This window comes from Lutjanus erythropterus, chromosome 3, assembly GCF_056507025.1.
Source record: "Lutjanus erythropterus isolate fLutEry1 chromosome 3, fLutEry1.hap2, whole genome shotgun sequence".
Lineage (NCBI taxonomy): Eukaryota > Metazoa > Chordata > Actinopteri > Lutjaniformes > Lutjanidae > Lutjanus > Lutjanus erythropterus.
In genome coordinates this window covers 38,386,716-38,404,336 of record NC_139319.1, presented here as the reverse complement: position 1 = coordinate 38,404,336, position 17,621 = coordinate 38,386,716, and the positions used below count along the sequence as shown (strand labels likewise).

At 41.1% G+C, this 17,621-nt stretch overlaps 1 protein-coding gene across 1 annotated transcript; it reads right to left on the bottom strand.

The window, feature by feature from the left end:
* Positions 1-1,933: 1,933 nt before the first annotated feature.
* On the bottom strand, positions 1,934-17,621 carry samd1b (sterile alpha motif domain containing 1b). The gene is made up of 7 exons (XM_084716090.1): positions 16,100-17,621; positions 12,645-12,891; positions 10,520-10,641; positions 5,510-5,558; positions 5,279-5,396; positions 3,482-3,596; positions 1,934-3,356 (listed from the first exon to the last, which is right to left on the bottom strand). Exons 1-7 carry the CDS (start codon positions 17,273-17,275, stop codon positions 3,213-3,215), a joined length of 1,971 nt encoding a protein of 656 aa, XP_084572216.1. The 5' UTR covers positions 17,276-17,621; the 3' UTR covers positions 1,934-3,212.

The following is a 17,621-nucleotide window of genomic DNA, read 5'->3' as shown; positions in this document are numbered from 1 at the left end:
AGAGAGGTAGAGGAGGTTTGAATGCACAAAGAAACATTGATTTTAACATCGGCGTGTGGAGAGTGGACTTAAAACATTCACAAAATGAAACCAACATGCTGAAAACAGAAATACAAACATACAACATACATCTTTTTACAATGCATGCACAGAGGAGATGCCAAACTTGGAATGTCAAGGTGGGAATGAAATGTGTGATAATTTGACAGCATTTGGTTTCTAAGGTTTGACTGGTACAAACAGTTAAAAAATGCTGGTGGTGTGAGATTATTTGATTGATTGACTCAGCTTTACCCTGCGACAACATCTTTCAGTTAGATCATTGTTTTTCCATCATTTACAAACGGAGGCTGATGTATCAAATTGACGAAATATATTTACATATTCACTCTTTTACATATTGTTGAGATTTGATTGTTCTACTGATTTCAGTTCAGTTAGCCGGAGCGCTTGTTCCACATGTCTGCAGCCGACTCCGAGGCCAGTTTCACAAAGACCCTTTAGACTGGTCTGTAGTGTTAGGCCGCTCTTAAAGGACCAGTGTGTGGATTTAGTGGTATCTGCTCACCTAACTCTCATCCTCCAAGCTTGCAAAATGCAAAAGCCCCTAATTAGAGCCAGTATTTGGTTTGTCCGTTGAGGGCTACTGTAGAAACATGGTGATTCAAATTTAACAAAAACAATTCACTAATAAAAACATTTATGAGTATTATAACTCTGAACTAGGAGTCGTGTTTGCAGGGTAACAATCAGCGACACCTGCAGACCAGAGGCACCAAATAACAAAGGAGGAAAACTTGGCTCATAACAATGTTGTGGAACGAGAAAAAAAAAGGGGAAGAGTTTTTACTAAATAAACAGCACTAATGACATTCTCAGCTGCTTTCATTTTTCCAAAGAAACTGTCCTGAGCTTGACTGACAAGTTAGCAGAAATACAGAGTCCTACAACGTTAAGAAGACACAGCATCTACGCTCTGCAACAGGTCTGAACTGTGTTGAGAAAAAATGATGCAGTTGCTCAGTTAGCCATCATTTTTGAAAATAATTTTTAAAGTAATAGTTTATAATGCACTGCTGTGGTCAGGGTCAGCAACAAAAAGTATTTTTTTTTGTCATTTTAAAGGAGAAATCTGTAATATATTCACTGTAATTGATCATAAAATGACCATGATTTGTCATCGAAGATCAAGGAAAAAAATGTTGAAATACTTGGGCTGGAATAACTGTTTTTATTTACCTGTTTCACTTTAATTAGAGTTCAAATTAATGGAGAATGTTCACCAAAAGAGTAAATGTCTCAATATAAGTTGTAAGAAATCATTAACTATCTTTAAGAAGGTGTAGATTTTTCTAATGGTTAAATTGATTATTATGTTAATGGATTCTGACAGGCAGTAAGACACTTAACTCTAACTCTGTGTTATTTCAGAGCAGTGGGCTTTTGTTTTCAGGATAACTGGCTGAACTTTACATTGACAGACACCTGACAGTTATAAACAACTTATCATCTTACAGAATGAGACTTTTTTGCTAACAAATTTATGATGTTGAGCTCTTTTTTGTGCTCCTGCAGCCAGCCCAAGCTTCCCTGTATCTGGAAAGGAGCGGGTGGGGGAAATCACCTCGCTTCAACCATAGACTCTGTAATAAATAGGATTCGAACCTATTCAATATACAGTCTTTGGCTCCAGCTCGCTTTTAAGACAGCCATACTAATTTTTGCATGTGCAATTGCTTCATATCGCTCCTTTAAGTGTGCACTATATTTAGTAATATTTCCAGTGCTTTACTTTGCTGTCAGACAGCCTTTTCATGCAGAAAACAGTTGTTATATGAGCCAATTATCACACTTTCCAAACCTACCAAATTCCATAGGAAAAATCAATAGTTTTACTTTGCAGAACATTGGGTCTTGCTGGTTTACCCCTGCCTTGATCTGTTAGTTTGTGTTTTTGTGCAACTTTGGTGAACGCAAACTGACCTTTTTAAAACACATAAGTCACATGATAACACAAACAAACTAACAGACTGAGGCAGTTACAGACCAGCAACTCTCCTATTCTGCGAGGTAAAATGGCTGGAGTTTGGTTGGTTTGAAGAGAGTGATATTTGGCTTATATGACAGCATTTTGTTTTTTTTGTTTTTTTTTCTATTGGAAAAGGCTGTCAGATGGTAAGGTAAAGCAGAGACAATATTCTAAATGTAATGTATACTTAAATTTACCCACAATTCATTGCAAATCTACACTGGAATGAGGCAGCTTTGTGCAATGGATGAATTCTGATTTCTATCTGAAATCTGACTAATTTGACTGAAGCCAGTCAAAGTCTGTCTTTGTGCAACTGGCCCCTGATGTGGTGATGCATAGGCTAGAACAGATCACATGCTCTGTTCAAAAATTTTCATGACAAACATTCAAAATCAACCACCGATTGTACTACGAGCTGACAAGGTTCAACCAACTCTCAAACCTTGGGGGAAGTTATCAGCTTATTGCTTTGACCAACAGCCGTTTGCACAAAGTTGTGAATTTTGCACTGGATTTTATCACAACACTCCAGTTTCAGGGAATGTAGTTAATCTGGTCAACTTCTAACTTGTTCCTTTTCAATCCGACATCCTCTGTCAAGCCGCCACACACATACAATATGTGTGACAAAACATGCGCTCGCAACCAAGAAACCCCTGACCTAACAGTCTAAAAAAAAAAAAAAATCAACCACTATTTACCCATTCAGAATAACCACGACCTCTTTCAAAATGTGCATAAAAGTCAGCACAAAATAACAGCTTGAAAACAAACTATCTTGCACAGTTTAATCGAGAAATTGCAAAGTGCGTCATCATTGTAAATAGAAAAAGAGAAATTGCATGTTCTTTTGAACCTCTGCGTTTTTAAGTTTACTTCTCCCTCCAACACTGCTGCTCTGTTTGGTAGAAAATCCTTGATGTCCAGGAAATCCAGTCTCATTTCTGTGTTGTTTCTGGACCAGAGCAGTCGCAGAGAGCCAGGAGGAAGAGAGACAGAGGTGTGTGTGTGTCTGTGTGTGTGTGTGTGTGTGTGTGTGTGTGTGTGTGTGTGTGTGTGTGTGTGTGTGTGTGTGCTGTTTAACATGAGATGAAAACCATGCATATATTTTTATGAGTAGTTGAGCTATATGTAGATACAGACGTAACAGTCTCTGTGTGTATTTCATGTGTGTGTGTTGTTAGCAGTCGTCTTCCTCAAAGTGCGTTTTCTGCAGAACCTTTACATGACGCTCATAGATCTTGAGGGCGGGACCGAGTCTGATTGACAGGCCAGTCAAAACATCGTTACGCTGCATGAGGAGGAGAGACTTGCCATCGATTTCCTAATGAAGAGAGCAAAGTATCGTGGGTGGGTAGATGGAGGTTACAAATGTTAGATGTTAAATTACAGCCATTAATCCTGTCTCTGGAGGCCTCTAGTGGTTATCTGAAGAGATTACAGACTCACCTGGGTCCTGAAGGCAGCAGCCTGCTCTGGGAAACCTGCTGCTGTGAAATAACTGACCACATCGGACACTGTCCAGTCCACCGGGCTCCCGATGGTCCCCTCAGACTTCATAAACCTAGAGAGATGAGGAGCAGGGCGGTCGGCCCGTGGGTCCATTATCAAACTTACAGTAAACTCTCAGTAAAGTTATGTCAGAACTAAAAGAGAAAGTAATGAAGAAATGTAGTTTTATCTCTGTTTTTTATTTAAAAAAGTGAAAGGGGTCATTCTTATCATTGTTTATCTGTCTGGCCCAACTTTGCTGTTCTGGTTCACTCTCACTGCTCTCATAGTCTCAAAAAAGCTCTAAAACCTCTTCCTGCTCAACACCAGACAGATTGAGTTGCACCAAAAAAGATTAATTTAGTCTAAATTCTAATCAGAGTTTAGTAAAACTAGATTTAAAATTACACCGTTAGAAACTAATGTAGCGCAAACATCCAATGAAAACATTCAGCATATTGATCATTTCTGATCCACCAACCAAAAAGCATATAAAGGTTGTTGTTTATTATCTAGCTCCATGTAAACATTCAAACTTCCTTGTACACATACGCGTCTGCTTCACATTAAAAACCACGCCTGCTTCACGCATTGTTTTCTTCAGTTTTCTGACTTTGCGCTAAAACAGTTGGGCTTATTTACAGTGAATCCACAGGGCAGAAAATAGACTTTGTAACAGATCCAGAAAAGCAAGCAACAGAGGAGCAGTCAAAACCAAATCCAGCAGATCCCTTTTGTGTTGCTAAAGTTTTATTTTGTGGGCAAACTTAGGATGAGGCAGAAGAAATTCCTGAAACACACTAGTTTCAGGAATTTTGGAAGTTTTGTTGCCTTGTTTTATTAAAAATAGCTGAAGAAAGGTTTTTTTTTCTAAATATGTACGGTCACTCACCGGGATTGCAAGTGTTACTTGAAAAGTTCACATTAACCAATGGGAGCAGACTGGCCGACTCGTACACGCTCACTCAGTGGAAGGATGATCTTGTACAATTGCCAACAATTGATTGGACGAATATATCAATAGTTGTGTTTTTTGGGGGGCGATCTTTGTGATTTGATTTTACTAACTTAACGGTCTGCGTGCTGGTGACAGCTGCTCAGGAGGCTGCTGTTGGCCGGAGGCTGATGCACTGAGCTGGACTGAGAGGAAAACAGCCTGTAGAGCCAGACTGTTTTCACATGTAGCAGTGAATCAAGCATTTATTCTGACCAAACCAGACTTGGTGACTGTTGTAACAGTGGTAAGACTGACATAGACAATTTTGGTGAGTTTTATTTTATTTCTGTCTGTCGACTTTAAATGAAGTTTGTTTTATGAGGTAATGGAGACATTTAAAGCTTGTCTTAATTCGGTAAAAGAGAGAAATTTGAATTCAGAAGGTGATCAGTTGTATTGTTCTGTTTAATAAGGAAAACAGGTTAGAGAATATTTCCTTTCTGATTTTCCTCTCTCAGTGTGAGTTCATCTTGTTTATTTTGTCGCTGCTTGCACACATCTCCCAGCTTTTAACTTAGCATGTTTAACCTCTAAACTTCAATTTTGAGCCAATAAGTCTTGATTCTGGCACAAACAACACAGCAAGATGACATTTCAGCATGATTATGTGACCTACTACTCCATGTTTGCCTCCATTTTTTTCTTGCGTTTTGCCTCCAGCTAATACTGTCATCATGACAGTCATGACATCAGCCCAGAAAGGGGTACATAAATCTGTTTGGTATCATCAGTGTCCCCAGTATCTCTGCTGTACTCACCCTCCGCTGCTAACTCCTCCGTTTATCCCTCGCTCCTCAGACATGCTGGAGTCTCTCGGGGAGGCAGTGGGCGTGAGCAGACAGGATGACACGCCAACCTCTGTCTTAGACTCCGAGCCTATGAGGGAAAAATTAAGCACAGTCTGATTACCTGTCATCATTGCTAACCACCAAACACAAACATGCACAATAACACGCACATTTCGGGGTTTTCTGTAAAGCAGAACTTACAGTTAAAGCCTGAGGAGTTGTGGTTGATTCTGTCATGCTGCATCTCATTCTGTGTGCAGGGAGAAGAAAGAGGGTCAAATAAAGATAAAAAATAAATGAGCACGACAAAAAGATGATATCTCCTCCCTGGAATAAGTCAGAGTCACACCGTGCCAGAGGAGGAATCATGTTGAAAGCATCAGAGTGGTAAGACTTTAAACTAACTCAAAGGTTAAAGGAGCTGGCTGTATCAAGATTACGACATGAACATCTGCTGTGGAAGTGTATGAGCGAGGTAGGAAGTGTCCATGATGCAAAACTGTGTACCAAAAATGATGTACTAAATTTAGCACAAGAAAAACACTTGCAAACAAGAGTAATAGCATAGAAACTAGAGATCACTCAGTAGAGTGCAGATCCCCACCAGGCAACAGATGGCGAAGCACCTACTGCAATGCCACCACAACTTCCAGATGCAACCAGCAGAGATTTGCAAAATTCTGCTAACATTAGCACCTTTACCCCTCTCACCCTTTGGGGAGGTAAGCCGCAGTGTCCACAATACTGACTCTAAAACTATAGCAGCTAGATGGAATTCAGCCATCATTAAAGCTACTACAAGGAGATTGTAACTGATTATGAAACCCATCCATCCATTTTCCGTAACCGCTTATTCCTGAAGGGTCACAGGGGGCTGGAGTCGATCCCAGCTGACATTAGGCGAGAGGCGGGGTTCACCCTGGACAAGTCACCAGTTTATCACACATAGACAGACAACCACTCACACTCGCATTCACACCTACGGGAAATTTAGAGTCACCAATTAACCTAACATGCATGTCTTTGGACTGTGGGAGGAAGCCAGAGGACCCAGAGAGAACCCACGCAGACACAGGGAGAACATGCAAACTCCACACAGAAAGGCCCTGACCCAGCAAGCGGAGGGATCGAACTCAGGACCTTCTTGCTGTGAGGCGGCAGTGCTAACCACTGCACCACTGTGCCGCCCCAATCATGAAACAGTTTCAATTTATTACTAATGCCTCTATGTGACTGTCACAAGTTAACTAGACCATAAGCAAGAAGGTTAGCTATTTCTGTGTAGTTTTTCTTAATACCTGTCACCAGGTCACATTCTCCTCTGTTTACATTTTCCCACACAAAGTTACAGTGAGTAGTACATTAGTCAGTTTAAAAAAAAAAAGCAGGAGGAGATTTATTATTTTATTTAGATCATTCATGAGCAATTTTGGTGCTATATTTTGTGGTTATTATGGGAGGAAAGCTAGTGCTTTTGTCCACAGGGACCTGCAAAATCAACAAAATGTTAAAGTTCCTTTTGGTAGTTTTAATGTTATGGTTTACATCTATGATTTTCCTAATGTGACATGTCAAAATGCCTGAGAAAAAGACAAATTGTATGTAAAAGAAAGAACTAGTCACAATTCAGAATTCACAGAGTAAGAATGTATGTCGCTGTACGAAATCATCACTGTACATAGATTAGTTGAAGATGCAGTACAGCAACAATAAATGTGTGTTCTGAGTTTGTCACACAACAGAAACATGCATTATTAACCACCCAGGCAAATTTGAATGATTAAAAAAAATCACTATGGACATAAAATTAGGTCTCAAAATGATGAAAAATGAGCAGTTTTCTTTGCTCTTGAATCACAGGGGGCGTGTCTGCTCTGCTGTCTCTGAGCCAGAGGACAGTGACAGGATGGTGTTTATTTTTTCTTCTGTGTCAGGTTGTTGGAACTGAAGACTTTAAACTGTTTAAAGAAATAATTATTTTCATATATAATTGTTTTGTCATGTCGGTTTTCATTCCACAAATGTTCCAAATTCATGTGCTAACAACATGTTAATCATAATAATTCTATATCAGGTCGATTTTTTTGTTTTAAAGGCTAAATATACTCTATTCCAAGATGCATTTTGCTCAAATTGTAATACATTCTGTATCACAAACCAAGGCCCAAAATGCAGCACGTACCACACTGTACCTCATATGATATTTGCCTAGAAATCGTAGCCTTTATTGGTTTGGGTTGAGTAGGTTTTGGGTAGCTTTGGGCACAAATGTTATTTTTTCTCTGTTTCAAAGTGATGTTGTCCTGAAGCCTCATGTCATTACATACTGGAGTAACTTTACTCAGAATATTCCTTGGATAAAAATGTAATCATTGCTGCACAAAAACTTTATAGTTAATAACATTAGAGAGTTTTTTTGTTTGTTTTTTTAATTCTACACAGGTTTTCCTCAGCAAAGCATTTCCTCAAGAAACTGAAGTCTGATAAAATTATAAATTGTACTTTTGCACAGCTCACCCTTAAAACTGTAACCCATCTTTTTGGCCTTGTCAGTGCTCTCTAAAAATGACTGAAAGATGTTTCTAGATTTATTATTGACACTTTGTACAAAGATTTTGCATTATTTTATGAACACATTATAATAGGATTCTTAAAAAAAAAGAAAAAGAAAAAGAAAAAGGCAAAAAGCCTCTTCTTACTGTGTTTTACAAAGATTCTGAACAGTACATAAAATCCATTAAATCTTATAACAACAGGAAAACCATAAAAACTGTGGCATGAGGAGTGTGATTGGGTAGGGTTTTGGTAAGCCAATTAGAGGCAGAGTACAGCAGAACGTGGCTTCACCATCCTGGGAAAAAAAATATAGTGTACCTCAGCTTGGAAAAATATTTAATAGTCTAATGTAATTCATGTGGTTCTGCACATTCAGTCCAATTTTTCATGTTTTGCATGTTCGTCTATAAGAATTTTCACGAACACTGATCACAAATTAACAAATATTGTTCTCTCTCATCCCTTTCATTTTTTTCTTTGGATAAATATTCATTTTGGACACCCCATACTGTGTGTGTCTTTGTTTGTTGAGCTGTTGCACCTAGTGTACATATTGCTGCTCATGCTGACTACTGATTCTCCACAGAGCGAGGGCTGTTGCTGCTACCAGAGATGTATAATGCATCAGTGTGCACACAATATGAGCCTTCAGGGGGTCAGAACAGCACAAAAATCTTTCATGAACTGTGCGTAGGATGAATCATGGTTTTGTGTTAACATTTGACAGTTTGGCTTCATAAAAACAACATTTGGATTATCATAATCCACCAGTACATCCAACAAAAATACTGTATATGACAGAAATATGATGTCCATCCTGGTTCTATGGATTCAGTTTAAAAGAGTGCAGATGAATGAGCTTCAGGTGTCATAGTGTCTTTGTTTTCCCTCACCAAATAGTGAACTCTCTGATGCTGGTTACAGCCGTGGTAAGTTCATATAAATGAAATGAGTGCTGATCCCTGCCAGGCACCACATGGTGAAGCACCTGCTGCAATGCCACCATTACTGCCAGATGCAACCCGCAGAGATATGCAAAAGTTCCACCAACATTAACATGATCACTATGTTTATATGGGGTAGACATGCCTCTACACTGAGCACTTTTAAAACCATTTTAAAAACCATACTCCTCACGATAGCCTATGGCTCCTAGTGTGTGTGTGTGCGCGCACGCATGTGTGTGTGCGCATTTGTGTATTTTGCACTGACTTTTGTGTAACTTTTTGGTGTATCTATGTATTTTATTTCTGCATTTGCATTTTTTGATGTGTATACTGACACCTAATGTAAAGCACGCTGTGATGCCCTGAGTGAAATCTGCTATATAAATAAAGCTTGAGTTATTATGATGGAAACATGACCTCAACAAAATATGAGAGTTCCTTGTATTAGCAATAGTATTAGAATTTGTATAATATAATAGTATTGCATTAGTATTGTATTACTGTTCTCCCACTACTGGTTACGGAATTGAGATGTTCACCCAAAAATGAAATTTAACTCAATATCTACTGACCCCTGTGCTGATGTGATGATGGGTGAAGATCTCCAGTTCACAAAACACTCCTGGAGCTTCAGTGGAAAACAGTGTTGCAGCCGAATCCAGTACAATTGAAGTGAACGTGACCAGTTTATTAAAATGTAAAGAAGAACACACAAACAAAAAAAACACAAAATGTCTCCATACTGCTCGTGTGGCATAATCCAAGTGTCCATAAGCCCCAACATTAAAATCTAACCCAAAAAAGATGCCATTTACATCATGTTTTTAGCCTAAATGTCAACTGTAGCCTCTCCCCTCTGAAGGGGGTACACAAGCTCTCGCCAAGGCAGCACAGCTGGACCAAAGAAATGATGTTCCTCTTCTATGTCGAAGTCCTCTGACATTTTCTTCTTTGTTGAAAGTTTGCGAAGTCAACTTTCTTTGGTGTGTTTTTTTTACATGTTAAAACTGGTCACCATTCACTTCAATTGTATTGGATTTGGCTGCAATGCTTTCCACTGAAGCTCCAGGAGTGTTTTGTGAACTGGAGGTGTTCATCCTCACATCAGCACAGAGGTGAGTAGATTAATTTTTGGGTGAACGCTTTAAGTACTTTTTGGGCCTTTGATTAAAGACTAATGGAGAGATGACAGAGAGTGAGGGAAATGCAACAAGGTTTCCTGTCAGACTCAAACACAGGACGTTGTTTTTCCTGGTCAGTGTCTAAACCAGTGGTTCCCAAACTCTTCTGCATGCCACCCTTCAGAAGCCAATAAAAAATGCATGCCCCCGCCACCCCTCCCCTCCCCCACCCCACAATTATTATCAATCATTAACAATAACTGGGGAAGCCACTGATAAAAAAAGTGGAGGAAGTTGAGTTTTAGTGAAATAAAGGTCATGATAGCAACAGCAAATCTTGTCTGTTTATGTCCCTACATAAATCACAATTGTTTTAACTTTGGTTCCGTCTATATTTCTCCCCTGGGCATCCAAGCCCCCCCCTGCAGTGGCTTCACCACCCCCTCCCCGGATACCCGTCCCCCAGTTTGGGAATGACCTGTCTCAGCTGTGTTTGAGTAATTTTGACTCATTTTGATAATACATGGGAAATAACCATCATGCAGCAGTAAAAAACCAACAGGACAGTTGCACGTGCTTGCACTTACCTGTGCCTCCATGTGTAGCTGATCAGCTCTCTCTGCCATGTGTGCACTGTTACATTGCGACAGGGAAGCTCCCTGATCAGGTGGACACGACGTCCTGGTGAGGCGATCGGGGCTGGATGTCCCTGAGAGACCAGCAGCCAAACCCAGATGAAAAGAGGGAGGAGAAAAAGATGACAGACTATAAAACTTTTACTACTGTTATTATTATTATTATCATCATTATTAATATTATTATCATTAGTAGTAGTAGTAGTCGTTGTAATAGCAGTAGAGCTTTTTTCTTTCTTTCTTTCTTTTTATTTCTTTCCATATATATGTGTATATATTACAAATTACAAATAGTTGTTCATCAAATGTATTAAATCAAAATACAATTTGTCATTAAAAAATACAGTAAACACATTATATACAAACTGATATGATCATAGTTTATGAGTCCTCAGTATGGGTCTGGTCTTAACCCCACTACATTGAAAAGTTGTGCTCTGCTGATTTCCCACGTCACTGTTTTAAAGTGACCAATCAGGATATCTTGGAGATGGGAGGCTGTGAATTCAGAGGTGCATGCTGGGAGATTTCAGCCCGCCCTCACAACAAATACAGGTGCAGACTACTGACTGGCCAGAGAAGCATATTATAGTGAGTATGTAACTTTAGAGCGTGTGAAAGAGGGTGAGTGGCAGACAGATTTCTGTCTGTGGTGGCAGAGTGACAGAGTGTGCACTGAGTGGAGGAAAAGGTGAGCAGTTAAAGTTGTTGGTCTGGCAGTAAATGTACAGTTTAGGTTACAGTTTGTCAGTGTGTGTGTGTGTGTGTTGTTTCTCAGTTGTGGGAATAGCATCATTATGATGATCTGCTTCGCCTACATTAAGGGAGTATGGTCTGCAGTGGAGTACAGTTGAGTGAAGTCATTTTACACAAGTATTACAGAAGTACCACCATCGTGACTTACACTGCACACTTAAGGTTGCTGGTACTCTCCAGTGGTCATATATGTTATTTTGGGAGCCACTGACGAACGACCTGTTCTGTTGTTATGGTGTGAGGACGTGTCGGTGGTTTCTAACTAGTATTTGCCAGTAGTAGAGCACATGTCTGATAACTGCTCTTTTCTTCTGTTGTATTTTAGTGCCATTCAGTAAACTTGCCTTAGCTACAATATGATCATATTTTCATAATCTTTTATAATCTTCAATCTTTTATCTGCTTTGTTGTTTGCATCGAACAACAAAGCAGCTTCTTTCTTCAAGCTACAGGTCACGAGGAACACAAATGAAATACGGAGTCCGACAGGACACATGATTTGCTTACATTTAACAACAGACTGTAGTATATATTCATTTCCTTTTTTCCCCCCTACACTTTAAACTTGGGAATAAAATGTGTCTTTTTCGAGAATAAAGTGACATGTTCAATAATGCATTGAAGTATCAAGCATACGCAAAAACAAGTTCTTAAACAAAATTTTATTTCTAATTTTTTTCTGCCCAGCAAAATACAAAATACAATACAAAATACTAAAAAGTTAAATTAGTTACTAAACTAAATTAGTGATTAAATTAACTAAATTAGTGATCATAATAAGTGGGTGTGTTTTTATAGTTATTTATAACTATTCAAGATAATGGTGAAAGTTTACTGTTTCAGTGCCCTGATGTCATTTTGGATAATAAAGTTAATTGTTAAACTGTAAAGTTTCTGCCTCCATTACATATCTTTGCCACAGGTGTTTGATAACCTCATTTGCGGGATCAATGCAGTATCAGTCCAATATAGTGATATGGGAATTTCTTAAATCAGTTATTGGTCCCAGTAAAACACTATTGGTCTGGTCCTACAAGTAGTAGTCAAAAGTCATAATTAATAATAGCTGTGTTGTTAGTAATCATGTATTGTTTTCAAAATGATATCAATGTGAATGTTAATTATTTTAGTTATACAGTTATTTTTTTTTTCTCCACAAAAAGAAACAAAAAACAAAACACAAAGGAAAATGACAGTACTGTAAAAATAATATATAAATTATCATAAAAAAAGTTATAGTAGTACTGATACTACTATGGTACTAGTAGTGATAATTAGAGCTGGTGCACATATACACACTCACACATTGATGCACACAAACCTTTGCCAGCATGCTGCTGCTGCTGGTGGGGGCTCTCCTGCTTTGATGCTGTCTGGATCTCAGCATCTTCTGTGGTTTTCTCAATGAGCTCTGGTTCGGTTGTCATGGCTACCGGGGATAGTCCTCCCTCCTCATCAGAACTCCGGGGATCCTCCTCATCCTCATCCTCCTCCTCATTCTCCTCCCGTTCCTCTTCTTCACTGCCTGTTTCCATCGGCTCGTGCTCTTGGCTAGAGGGGGACGGCGGCTGCAATGACGCATAAAGTCAAAAAATAAAGGTCTCTGTCAAAGAAAGGGGGCGCAAAGTGGAGTTTGATCTAAGTTCTCACTCAGGCCTGGTTCATTGTATAGAAGCATATCAGATCTGCTGTGCTCAGAATTATTGGGATAATTCTGATACCATATATGTCTATTTCATAATAAAAGAGTTCATGCTTATGTTCATGAATCGTTCCAACAGTGACTGCGTGATGGAAAATGTCCCAGCTGTTGAATGTTGTATAAACTCTTTCAAATTACAACTTCTCAAATGACTGAGTGATTTTTGGAGGTACTTTGGAGGTACTTTGTTGTATTTTTTCAAGTCTGTAATTTTACTTGTACTTAAGTATGCATTATATTATGTGATCTACATAGCTACTTTTAAAATCTTAATTGAGTACTGACGACAATTTGAACTAATATCCAAACCTTTCATCTGTATTTTTGGAGCCAATTAGCTATCTGATTGTTAACAAGCCAATAATAATATGGACCAAAAAAAAAAAACCTGCTGCAGAAGGCAAAAGTTTGGAGAGGTGACTGTGGCAACTGAGCAGCAAACCAGTAGTTTGAATTGTAATTGAGTAATATTTTAGTAATGTAACAGCACTTGTACTTGAGTACAGATTTTTCTGTCTCTGTCCACAACTCTTCGAATGTTACCAAAGCAGCTACTAAATGCAGTAAAGTATCTGATTTATCTGTCAATACTTGCATCAAGTTAATTTAATTAAAGGAGCAATATGTAGCAATTGTGTATGCAAAAATGAGTACAGCAGTCCAAATAGCAATTAGGAGGTACTGAGGGTATATAGGTTGAAGTCCTATTTAATATACTGTCTGGGGTTGAAGTGAGTTGTTTCCTCCCACCCCCCTCCTCTGCAGACTCGGGGAAGCTTACACAGGCTGCAGGAACACTGCAGGAGTGCAGGGCATGCACAACAAGTTGATCAACTGTTAATAACTGTCAGTTGTCTGTCAATGTAAAGCTAAGCCTGTCATCCTGAAAACAAAAGCCCACTGCTTTGACAATACACTCTCTGGAGTCCAGTCACTGCCTGTCTTACTGCCTGCCAGACTCCATTAACATATTGCACAATTTAACCGTTATAAATATCTACTCCCTTTAAAAGGTTATTAATGAATTCTTATGACTCATAAACAGAACACTTAATTATTTGGCGAACAGTCAGCATTAATTTGAACTCTAATTAATGTGAAACAGGCAAACAAAAATGTATTCCAGGCTGGCGTGGAAATTTCAGAGGGAGAAAGAAGCAAGTACTTCAGCATAACCTGATCTCTGATGACATCTGTCGTCCTTTTATGATAAATTACAGTGACTATATTACAAATTTCTCCTTTGGTATATTTCATTTTAAAAAATAAAGACTTACAAAGAAATGAGAGGCTTTTCATGTCTGTTGATTTTATCTGACAAATAATCAAATTATTATGTGTGTTTATTAACTGTCACTCTGTGAAAGTGGACCCCGGGCAAAGCAAGTTGAGCATCCCTGGAGTAGATCAAAAACACCTCCCACTTGGAGAAACACACAAAAATAACAATAGCCGCCTACTGTAGCCTACTCAAGTGTGCACCCACAGGGGAGGAAGAGAGGGAGGAAAGCGTGCTGTCAGGAGTGATACAAAGGATTTAATGAGGCTCACAAAGGGGGAGATGCGGGGATAGAAAGGAGAGAAAAAACAAGACTACGGGGTTAGAAATGCACCTCAAAATAGGGGAGAGCAGGCACAAATGCATAACTTTTTTCTATTTCCCACTTTACACTGAGATGCAACCACATTTTACTAACACTAACCCTAACCCTCTCTCTCTCTTTTTTTTTAAATTAGTCAGATGCATTCAGAGTTTAAATTGATGTTCAGTATTGATATTTTTGCCCCTGATTGTCTGGACGAAAGAAAAACAGGTGGGACAAATATAATGGTTGAATAAATTGTCCACAAAACAAGAAAGTACTTAATATTTCTGGCATATAATGCTCATTAATGACCATGTTACTCTAAATCAATTCATCATATTAATTGCTGCAATTGTATAAGGCTGCAACGAACAATTATTTTCATTGTCGATTTATCTGTAGATCATTTATCAATTACTTAAAAATGTCAGAAAATGGATAAAAATGTCCACAAGCGACAGACATTCAGTTTACTGTCATTCATGGTGAAATGCTGAGAATGAATTTAGGAGTCTCTGAGGAAAGAGGTAGAATGTTTTTTGAGGACTGAAGAATAAAAGGTGGAAGCTTTATATTATATTTGTATGGTGCCACTGTGATTGACAGGACTATTTAACTTTTAAATACAAAATGTAAACACATGAATATAAGATACTGCAGTGTTAACAATTAAAGTAGATGAGAGAAATGGTAAATTAATATGTGCGCATGTACATTATGCCACCCCTGCATAAGTCAGTGCCCTGCTTAGGCCACCCCAATCAAAAAAGTCTAGACACGCCCCTGTTCTATTGTAGTTACATTATTTAGTGTAGTTATATGGCGAACCAACTCATCAGCCATCATAGCTCCGACTGGGGACATTCTTATTGTTCCCACCAGCCGTGGCGTGAGACATCCGCCCCTGACTCCATGAACAAACACGATGCTCGGGCTGAGTGAGCAGCGCTCCGCTCCGGAGAGAGCGGCACGTCTCAAGTTTACAGACAGACAGACACCGCCTCCTGCGCGGCAGACAGGCCCCGACACTCCGCGCTGCGCTCCGCACTGCCAAAGTTCCTGAGAGCCCAAATCAAACGCTTCTTTACGTTTCTGGAGCCCGAACTGCGATAAATGTGGCGACCAAAGCGCAAACTGGTCGTGAGACGCTCTTTACGGCGGTCTGCTCATGTTTGTAACCCGCACCTTTTGTGCAGGAAGCTGAGCTACACACATACACACACACACACACACACACACACACACACGTTTAGCGAGGCTACAGAGGACACACGCAGCACAGGCACGCTGACAATAAGAGAAACAACAACTCGTCTTCGTAAATGTGCGAAAAATCTCCCTCAAACATCGAGGCTGAAACAAAAAATATTTGGCGTGGGAAGCCGAGCGCGTCCTGGAGCCGCGTTCGCTCATTAATTTATCAGCTGTTCAGTGCGCCCTGTACGGCCAACCGGGACGTGTTGGAAATATTAAGTTATCGGTGCCCACCTTTTTCACTGTGTGCTTGTCCTGCAGTGCGCTCTTCAGAAGTCTCTCAGCGGACGCGTTCTTCGGCATCGGCTCCTCCGCCACCATCCCCCTCAGAGGAAGAGTGATGTTCCCGCAGCGGGTCCTGCGCAGCCTGCCCCTCGCCACCTCTCTCTCCATGACCACTTTGACTTTGCCTCGGGTCAGCTTCTCCTCCGACAGCCGCTCCTGGCTGCTCAGATACCCCAGAATCTCCTTCAGCCCGAGCGGCTTCATGTGGCCTCTGGTGGCGGCGGCGGGGGAGCCCCCTCCTCGGAGGCTCCTCTCGGACAGGCTGCGGACAGAAGCCACCAGCCTGTCGCCCAGGTCGGAGTTGGCGTGGTTCCCCGCTGTTTTGGTGCCCCCTCCTCCGACTCGAAGTTTGGGCTTGAGGGGCGCAGTCTGCTTCTGCTTCTGTTGTTGAGGGAGGCTACCGACGCTCCCTGAGCAAGTTTTGTTGTGGGTGTCAGCCCCGGACGAGCCCGGCTCTTTCTCTCCGCGGACCGCATCGCCTTTGCTCGGCGTTATCCTGCTGGCATCACCGCCGTCGTGTGCGCTTGTTCTGTGGCCGAGCCCGGGCGACGGGCAGTCCCCGGCTCCCTGCTGTCCTAATCTCTTGTCTCTCGGTGCACTTGCTTTCTCCTCTTTACAGCCGCTCCCGACATCGCAGCCCGTTGTTGCGCCACAGCTGAGACACCCGTTTCCGCTACTCGGGCTGGAGGCAGGCTTGAGCCTCTTGCCGGCGGCTGATGTTGGAGTGAGGGGATCTGGGCTGGGCTCCGAGTCCTCCTCTCCCTCCTCCTGGTCGGTGAAGCTGTGCGCACTGTCGCCGTTGTTGTTCAGATGGTCGTGTTTGGTCGTTGCCTCCGCGTTGCCGCCGCCGCTGCTGCTGCCAGCGGCCGTAAACTCACTCTTCTTTCTGCTTTTCCTCTGCACCTTCGCCGCGTTTCGGTACGATATTGAGCCCTTGTAGCTAACTTTGAGCACCGTCTGCTCTTGAATCAGTTTTTCCAGTTCCGTCCTGGTTCGGTCCGGGTCTGACCCGTGCCGTCTCCGGACCATTCGACAGATCCTCTCCAGATCCGGACGGGCTTTCCTGGAGCGGAGGGAGTCGATTGTTTCCAGGATCCACTCTCGGTACTTATTGGGCTCGGACATCTTCTCCCGCTGCAGCCGATGAGCTTCGGCCCGAGTGCGTCTTTCTTCTCCTCTGTTGTCTCACAAGTGACGCTACTGTGTCAAAGCTGGAAGCCAGGGTGCGATCCCCGGCTGGAGAACGAGGACGGAAGCCTGGCTGGTGCGCTTGCGTTCGCTGGCCACATTGTGCGCTTAAGGTGGACCGAAGATGGCGCCTAGGTCTCCGCCACAGACGCGAACGGTATTTAAGGTGGAATCGGGTGGCTTTTAGCGCATCGAAGCGCGGTTCTTTGTTCGCAGTCTAGTCCTGATCAACCCGCAGTTTATCAGATCGGAGTGTAACACAAAGAAAGCTCAGATGTACAGT

Excerpts from the sequence above, each read along its gene's own strand:
- samd1b (XM_084716090.1), bottom strand. The coding sequence starts at position 17,275 with ATGTCCGAGCCCAATAAGTACCGAGAGTGGATCCTGGAAACAATCGAC. Across the intron at positions 5,559-10,519 it reads AGCTACACATGGAGGCACAG|AATGAGATGCAGCATGACAG; the intron begins GTAAGTGCAAGC and ends CCCTGCACACAG. Across the intron at positions 5,397-5,509 it reads CAACTCCTCAGGCTTTAACT|GCTCGGAGTCTAAGACAGAG; the intron begins GTAAGTTCTGCT and ends TTTCCCTCATAG.